The 9,560-nt window shown below is 38.3% G+C and overlaps 1 protein-coding gene across 1 annotated transcript in view; it reads left to right on the top strand.

Moving 5' to 3' along the window:
* The first annotated feature begins 939 nt into the window (after positions 1-939).
* Positions 940-9,560, top strand: part of cnn1b (calponin 1, basic, smooth muscle, b) — a 16,649-nt gene continuing 8,028 nt past the window's right edge. Inside the window, exon 1 of the mRNA XM_015015318.1 lies at positions 940-1,214. Within this exon, the coding sequence (XP_014870804.1) occupies positions 1,155-1,214 (60 nt within the window). The 5' untranslated portion in view covers positions 940-1,154. The remainder of the gene's footprint in view (positions 1,215-9,560) is intronic.

The following is a 9,560-nucleotide window of genomic DNA, read 5'->3' on the forward strand; positions in this document are numbered from 1 at the left end:
TAATTTTCACCAAAAAAGAAAAAAGAAAAAAAGGAAAGAGAAGGGGGGGGGGGGGGGGGGGGAAGGTACCGATGGAAGAGTTCCAAGTCCAAAATCACTGTTGATTTATTAAAAAAAAAAAAAAAAAAAAAAACCTCAAATTTGCCTGAAAATGTCCTGATGATCTCCTGTCAGGTATATATTTTATACAAAAAAGTTCCAAAAGGGTAGAAAAAAAAGATTAACAATAACAACAACAATAATAATAATAACAATAATAAAATACTGTGAAGTTATTAGACTAGAAATATCGTAAACATCATAGATGCACAATTTATGAGTTTTTTTTTTTAAAATGGACGTAATGTGCGTGTGTCTTTAACAGACTATACAATACAGTATATTAGCACAGAAAAACAGATGTTCAAAAACAGCGAAAATGTTATTGAAAAATGAGTAAAAAAAAAAAACAGCAGTGCAAATAAAAAAAAATTGCAATAAATATTAAAGACATCTGCACTGATTTATTGGCCGGCCGATTTACCGGTATCGCTGCGCCCCGAGTAATTAGATTTACGGGGAAATTACTTTTCAAACTGGTTCGTGGTTGTTCCGATAGCTTTTCCCCCTCTAGTCAATAAAATGGTTCTAAACGAGATGTCCACGTTTCTATTTCATAAACCATGACATCTAATATTTCTAAAATAACACGGGGTAAGTGCTTTTGAGCTCTGAGTGATAACAGAACATTCCATCCGAACACCCGAGCAGAACTCGCCACGGAATAGGCTGAAGGTGGAAAATGTGACACTGATTCAAAAAAAAAAGAAGAAGAAGAAACAATATCCGAGCGATGACATCACTCCCCCTTTGACGGAGAGGTTCCGTCCGGATTGGACAGCAGCTGCAGCCAATCAGAGAGTACACACATGGGAAGCGTTTAAAAAGATTCCGAAAAGAGTTGGAAGGTTGTCAGAAAGCCTCAACAGCTGGTCGGTACCGCGGCTAATTAACATACAAGCTGTTTATTCAAACACACAACTCCTCCGGGTTTCCTGAGGACTTCCGTGCTGCGTGTCCCTGCACTCGGACAGAGCACCGCAACCTGTTTTCTCCATTTTTTCCCCCCGTCTTTTTCTTCCCTCGGCTCCATCTGCGGACAGACAAACTGCAGGATGACAACACATTTCAGGAGCGGCCCGGCTTTTGGACTTTCTGCTGAGGTCAAGAGTAAGGTATGTTGTTGTGAAGTGTTCACAGGATGGAGCGTGGACTGGACTAGCCCCAGGTGGGATCAGATGGGTCCTCTCTCAATATTTGGGGAGCTTATACGGGAGCAGAATGGATGCACACTGTGGGCTCGTGCTCATATGGTTTCTGTTATGATGTATTAAAGCCTTTGGCAAAGAAGAAAAATGAGACATTGCAATGTAAAGTGTAAGGGTTGGCTTATTTAAGAATTAAAAAGTGATGCTTTATACAGAGAAGACTGGGCTTCTCTGTACAATTTATGTAAAAACGAAAAGATATGTTTATTTTATTCATTTATTGTTTAAATAAATGAAAAAAAAACCTTATCTACCCCTTCTCTCAAAGGACAGTTGGCTACAAGCAATTGGCATCAACCATCCATATAGATGCACCTTTAAACACAAAACGGGCAACATATAATGATGACAAAATATATTTATAATAATACAGCCCTTTACTCAGTCAATATACTTTGATAGAATATTGTAGTATTTCCTCAAAGTAAAAAAAATTAATAAAAATCTACTCTTTGGTTTCTTTAGTTTAGACTGTTCCATTTGTTCAGTTCTGACTTTGGGATTAATATATATGCATATGAATGATCCTCACAAATTGTAAAAGCTATCTCTTGTAATAAATCTCTCTCCATCCTGCTAAACTTCTCTGAATATCTCAGATGAACTCTTACTTTTGCTCTCCTAAAAGCTTCTGGTGTTTACTTGTAGTCATGGTGATGCTGAAAAATGAACCCCTCTCTTTTATGTTCAACTTTTTACCACCTGAATGTTCACCAATATGGATTGTGATGCTGCCACCACCATCTTTCACAGTAGGCATGGTGTTCTTTTGCTTAATGCTGTTTTTGTGCTCTGTTTTCATCAGACCATAATTCTCCCTCAAGCTTTTGAGGTATTTCTACACAGCTTTATCTGAGAGGGAAGACTTTAGTCTCCAAAATGTGCTCCTTAGCCTCTACATATGGAGGATAAAGAAGGTTGTTGTCACATATAGAACACAGCTACTCTTAATTAGAGATGTCTGCGGCTTGTTGTTGCTGTCAGCGTCCCTGACCAGATTCCATCTTTTCTGCAATCTGTTTCTTTTTCCTACTGATTGGTGATTATTTCTCCCTGTGCTTTGCTATAGCTGTAATGATCTGGGGGTTGAGGCCAAATTTTACAACTTTAAGTCTTAAATTGACTGTAAAGTGGCTTCTATTCATTCTAGTTGAGTTCATCAGAACTTGGACTGAAGATGAAAACAGCGGTTTAATAACTGGCTAAAGTGATGTTCCTGAGACAAACTTTGTAAATATTCCACATGAATTACCGAGTCTGAACTCCTGAAGACTGGAGATGGTAGTGTGTGTGTGACAGCAATTAATTAATTAACTTTCCCTGAATGGGACTCATTCAAAATGCTGTAGTCGAGTTAATTGCAGAGTCTGTAATTATTCACATTTTAAGCAAAACCCACATATTGACAATGAGCAACATTTTCAATTCTAAAATCATTTTGCTGATGTTTGAACAGACATATGACAGGGGTGGACAACTCCAGGCTTCAAGGCCGGTCTCCTGCAACTTTTAGATGTCTTAACTTCGACACGCTTGAGTCAAATAATGAGGTCGTTAGCAGGACTCTGGAGAACCTGACTGCACTTAGGAGGTGATTCAAGTGTGTTGGACCAGGGAGACATCCAAGAGTTGCAGGACACTGGCCCTCGAAGACCTGGATTGACCACCCCTGACATGAGCAAATGTATCTTTGATTTTTTTTTTTTTTTTTTTTTTATTCAACCATCAGATTGGTGCATAGCGCCAATAGCTATGCATTTAAGTCTTTCAGGAACCCCTGATCATTCATGTAACTTCTTTGAAAAAATACTACTTTAGAAATTGAACTGTGGATGCTGAAATTAACGGGCTAAAGTCTTGGCTCCAATCATTGATATTTTGCATGCTGCAGTGCTCAGCCAATTGGTCATTTGGCACAGTGCTTATCTTTGATGGGGAAAATTGTCGTCTTGGAAATTCTGATCAGGCGTTTTGATTCCTGCTGTTGGTCCAGGTCACTTAGCTCCTTTGTCATTTCATAGACTCCTTTTGTCTGTCACCATTTCCCTTTATGTATTGCTAATCAAGTTATTTCATACCGTTTATGAAAATCATTGCATGTCGGCCTTAATACTCAAGTATTTTTCTGATTTGTGGCTATAAATGCTCTTGAAGATGTATAATGCCACTCTAGTTGGAATAAACTGACTACTTTTGTAGAGGGAAAAGACTGGTGCAAAACTTTAATGCTGCTGTGATTTCTAAAAGGAAGATGAATCTATTGAGGAGTTATTTTTAAATGAATGGCGTTTGCTTTTTCTTTGAATAGTTCTATAAAGTTACTTTCTCTTTTCTATCTTTCTGTTTTTTTTTTTAAACACTAACTTTTTATGACTAACAATTTGGGGGCTTGTCCGGGATTGAAGAGCGAAAGACGGATATAAAGGAAAATGTATCTCTGCTTGTAATACGCTGTGGTATTGGCCTGCATTAAGGATTGAAGAGAAAGCTGTTCTAACATGCAGATCATCATCATTGTTGTCATCACCATTGTTCTGGAGGGATGTATCCTGCCCTCCCAATAGCTCCATCACTCAACGCTGGTTTAATTTCTCTCTGCTGTCACATGTTAAGCTCAGATTCCTTTCAGTACATCCATTCAGCACCAAACCAGCTGTTTTACAGCCGTCTGTGTCCCATCCTGTAGAATGAGTTGTAATTGAGAATTAAAATGGAATCAGCAATTTTAGTTTAGAGGTTTAATGGGCTCTGAGAGTGATGCTTACATTCCTGTGGGATGACATCAAGATTAGAGATGCAACTGAAAAGAGTGACAGGTACATCAGAACCATCTGATGGCCTTTTAAGGAGTGGCCAGGCTCTGGCTGGGAATTTGAAAAACTGTCCCTCTCTAAACAGTTTACATCGGAGTCAAGGATGACAAAACAGTGTTCTGACAGAACACAGGAGGTAAGAAAAGCCTGGCCAGCAGAGGGTCATCTTAGCAAAGCACAAGCAAGTCTGGAAAATGGTGTCGGATGTACAGTGCCTTCGAAAAGTATTCACTTCCATTCAACCAAACATAAATTTCAATGTGTATCATTAGGATATATTGTAATAAATCAGAACAAAGTAGTGCATAATTATACAGTGGCAGTAATAAACATGGGTTTCGGAGTTTTTTTGTGATGAAAATATAAAAAGCTTGGTTAAAATTTCTATTCAGAAATCCCTGAGTCAGTCATTTGTAAGGTACTGGTAATTTATTTATATAGCATATTTTCAGCAGTGAGGCAGTTCAAAGTGCTTTACATGAGGAGGAAATACAACCACTTTCTCAGTAACATCTCTACAAGCTTTGCATTGAATTCATTTTTACAAAATGCAAGAGCATCTTTTACTTTTAAGTCTATACAATTGAAGTTATGCTTGGATTTTGCCTGGATCTAATATGATTATAGTTTATGCCAGTGGTGTCCAAAGAGCCAATTGTGGCCCTAGGAATAATTTTGTGGGCTCCCCTTGACTGCAGTTCGAGACTGGTAGAAATTTGTCATCTTAAATGGAAAATGTTGGGTATAAAACTGTATTTTTCTTTCATTAGTTATGTTTTTTGATTCCACTTTAATGTACTAAGGGTCCTAAACATCCAGTGACTTTATTTTTTTTACTGAAATACAAACTTGAACTCAGTGGAAAATATTGCAAGGATATTTTAGAGAAAGTTCATATCTTTGTTGCTGGCAGTAGGTTAATAATTTCTAGATCAACAAAATATTCAATCTGGAACTCTTCATTGGATCTACAACAATTTATTCTACTTTAATTAAAATATTCTCTGCTTAATTTATTGCTGAGCAAGTAAATGGAAAATAATTGATTATACTTGTATTGTATTTTAATTGGGGGAGAAGAAACAGCTATGGCCTCTGAGGACTTTTAACTTGGCAGGTTTGGCCGGCTTAGGAGGACTAAGCAGGTTTGCAGGTGCGCTATAATCTTTCTATTTTTGGCTTAGTTATATTTGTGGGAAAAAAATTAAAGTCAAAATTTCCTTCTGTATTGGTTCGTCTCCTTCCAATAAAATAGTTTCTGTATGTGCAGCGATCACTACACAGCAGATAAACCGACTAAACATTGTGAAAGACTTACTGTCTGGATGTCTTCCAGGAGTCCGACTTGTTTTGGTGTTGGCTGATGAGGAGAGAGAGATCTGAGAGATTCTAATAAACTGTCGATTCCTTTTTTAGAGTAATATCCTGTAGCAAATGCCACACTGGATCCAGAATGTGGGGGGAAATAATCTCCACTGCTGAATCACTTTTTGCTCTGGGCTCAGAGTGATATTTACCTTACTTGGTTTGGCATAGCAATGTGTTATACGTGATCTTTATGGGTCGTTATGATGGGATGTTTCAGAGTGGCCTCATCCTGTTGAAGCCTTTTGAGTGACGGTTTAGTCATGAATTCTGGAGTGGTGAATCTTGTTCAGTTTTACTCTGACAACTGTTATCTGTAAGAGTTATAAATAAGATGGTCATCTATGATGTCTATAACATGGATCCTATATGAACATTAAAGCCTGAGTACAAGTGACCTTGGGGAATTTAGACTTTAAGCTAGGAGCCCAGCTGGGTGATATGGTCTATTTTTATTGTGAAATTTTGTGACAATAGTTTAATAATTAACAATAAAGATTATGATAAAAGTATATATTTTTTAGTAATTGTATGGCTGTGACTGCAAACAAATGTTGGGGGGGAAAAACATTCTGATTTGAAAGGAGCTTCTTAATTTTTACTTTTATTCTTACTTCAAAAAGTGATTTACATCCCTGAATTGCACACAGTAACTTCTTTTAATCATGGTTTACATTTACAAATATTTATTGATGGCACAGTGAAGAAAATTAAACATTTCTAATTATACTATCTTGTTTTTTACATCAATAACTGAAATTGATTATGACCATGATAAATTAAAAAAATGTTCAATGATAAATCCAGTATGTAGATGAATGGAGACCTTAATGCTAAAAATACATTTATTTAAATGTGCAGATTTCTTAAACTCTAACTATTCATCCAATACTTTGCTAAAGTATTCATACTGCTTAAAAGATTTCACATTTTGTCACAAACTGGGACATATTTTATGTGATGGACTAAAATAAATGAGTACATAACTGGAAGAGAGAACCACCTCCTACAGCAGTTTTTTGAATATAAAGATTATAATTAAGTGTTAAACTATTTTCCAGTTTTGATGTAAACCAGACATTGTTTGGGTTAATCAAACGTGTACCAAAGCAGCATGTCTTTGGTATGTTGGTGCTTAAGAACGTTACCCAACAGACTATCTGGTTGATTAAAATATTTACCCATCACAGGTAACTTCAACAGTTTTATCTGACCAAACATTCAACAATAAGTCATTGACTGTCCCTAACAGGAATGGAGGGAAGGTGTTTACTTCATGTTATCAGCAGAAGCCAACTTGAAATGGCAACGAGGAAGCTGTTTTAGCAGAGTTGCATAATTGCTGATAAAACATCATGTTAACCATGTTTTGTTGAAAAGGTTGAGCCATTTATACGTTCAGTAGAAAACTCTTTTAGAGTCTTGATTTCACAAAAACCAAATTTGGACCAGGAGGTTGAAGCTAACGGCTAGTCGGAGAGGGGCCAAACCAGAGCGGACTGCTGCCATCTTAAAACAACTTTATGCTCACAAACATTTTCAAGATAAATGCACATGCTGTTTTACGAATCAGTGAACCATTCATAGTTTTGTTAGGCTGTTATTTGCAAAGAAGCTGATGATTGTATACATGGGTAATGGAGATTGGAGGTGGTGCACCACCAATGATCTTCGAGTGGAACATATGAGAATATGAAAAGGGCAACAGCTTGATTGAAAAGGTAAAACAAAGATTTTAAGCTTCTTTCAGTGAATTTTCATATTGCCTTTTCTGTCGGGCAGTTACTCTGAATGAAAGCACTTCATGTGTTCCCCTCAGTTTCTGTGCTTAACACAGAAAAATCACCTACTGTGACTTCCAGTGCAAATTGGGTAATTTTGTTTTCTCTTGTCTGGTCTGAGAGCGAAATTGCAATTGCATCTTTCGATTTGTAATCCTCCAATATTTCCTCATGCTTAAACTTCAGGGGAGGGAGCGGCCTGCACGCCAGAGGACGTTCCAACTGTATTTACAGAGTTCTGCTATGAAAAGATGCAACAGTCCTTTAATTAAAAGACAGAGTTAAACCGTCTCCTGGAAGCAGAACCTGCCCAGCGCGGCCTGCGCTCATCAGATGTGGGCAGCCTGGCTGGTCGGTTCACTGTAAAAGGGCACATTCTGGAAAATCCACAGGGAGAAGGGGAGGAGGAGGAGAAAGCATGTGTGAGAGGAAGAAATACGAGCGAAGCCAATAGGAGATGGTGGGGGTGCGAGACGGTCAGAAAAGAGGGGAGTGTTTAGCAGAGCTGTTTCTCCCAAGTTTGGTGTGATGGACTGGAAGCTCGGCTATCCCTGCTGCTTTGAAATACTTGTTTGTGTTGGCTGCATGGCCGGCACTGAGAAGACTTATCTGCAGAACATTCAGGAAATGTGTGCAGTTTACTGTGTGTGCGCATGGGGGAGGGATCTGGGGAGAATACCAGAATTCAAAGTATTAGGGCTGCAGCAGCTTTTGTGCCAGGATGGAAATGCATGGAGAGCAGAACCAGGCTGAGAGGTTCTGGATGCAGGAATGTCCACAGGCCTTTTTCATTTTCATTCAACTTCCTGTTCTGGTCATGCACCTCACCTTGCTTTCAAAGCACTTATTACACTGCAAGGCTTCCAGTTATGCTGGAAGTCTGCTGTTTGTTAGCCGGAGAGGAATGAACGAACGCAGAGTTATTTTAGGAACTGAACCCTGGAAACAGGAGTGGAGGGAGCCAACAAGGATTACAAGGGAAAAACTTGTATATTTCTGAATATATGGGTAGCGGGGTAAATGAGGCTGAATTTCGATAGCAATTTAATATTTTCACTCCACTTTGCATTTTTTTTGTGTGTGTTGGTCTAATAAAATGCACAAGTCAGGTCTCGGCAGTTCCCTTTTTATAAAGCACAAAATAAAAATTATTGTGGAAAATGCATAATTTGTTCTTAAAAACTTGCTGTATTTTTGGACACTGTAGCTCAACAGCAGCGTTTCCTGTCGGAACTTTTTTTGGAATCGCTGCAACACAAACCACTGCAGAGGACCGCTCCTGCACACAACCATCACCATTTCTATTTCAACTCAAAATTACTTTATTGATCCAAATAAATGAAATGTTGTCGTAACTCGTATCATCCAAATATGTTCAGAGTTGTTTTGGGTGGTGAAGCTGTAGCAGTCGGTGTTGCAGCAAGTCTTAGGATGCCTCTGACTGAAGGCAGTTGCAATGCGATGGTCTCGTGACCTTCTAGTGGATCAATATCTGAGCAAAAGAGCTGATATTCCACAGAATCATGTCCTGATTGACGCCATCAGTTGGCAGACACTGCTAATCCTCCTCCTTTGCTGCTGCTACTTTTAAAATCTCTGGCTGTAAAGTTAGAGATGCTTTTATTTTGGAATGATTCTTACTTGCTATGATCCATAAAGGACGATGGTTTAACATCCTGCTTCTATTTGGGGTTGTAGTTCAGGTATTTGAGTTTTTTAGATGCTAATCATCTGCTCCCAGTTGTAAAAACAATACATTGTTGCCACAGTTGCATGTCACAACAATTACATTTTGAAAATATGAAGAGCAAAACTCCCTCCAGCTGCACAGCGTCCAAATCCAGATGGAATAAATGTCCGAACACTCAACACCTCAACACCAACAAATATAAACAAAGTCACTAAAAAGAAAAGGGCTAACGTAACGGAGCTGCTCTGACATCAGCGGCACAGTTCTGCAACAATGACTCATTGGAGAAACTTGGGTAGTTTAAGTACAATATTTACTTAGATTTTGGAATTAATAGTGTTTTTGAATAGAACTACAATTGGGTTAAGTTCTTTTTAGATTTAACCTTATTGACGTGATGGAGTGGCCCAGTCAAAGTCCAGACCTAAATTCGGTTGAATCTCAACTGATTTGAAAATTGTTTCATTTTGACCTCCATTTTCAGTCACCAGTGAAATGAAAAACAAAAAGAGAAGCTAACAGTTGATGAATGCTTGGGGGGGGGGGGGGGGGTTTTTTTTCACTAATTACAACCCAACCGAACTTAAAATGGCCTTATGGTTTT

The sequence above is a fragment of the Poecilia latipinna genome, unplaced genomic scaffold, assembly GCF_001443285.1.
Source record: "Poecilia latipinna isolate Pla-1442-1.1 unplaced genomic scaffold, P_latipinna-1.0 Scaffold1902, whole genome shotgun sequence".
NCBI lineage: Eukaryota > Metazoa > Chordata > Actinopteri > Cyprinodontiformes > Poeciliidae > Poecilia > Poecilia latipinna.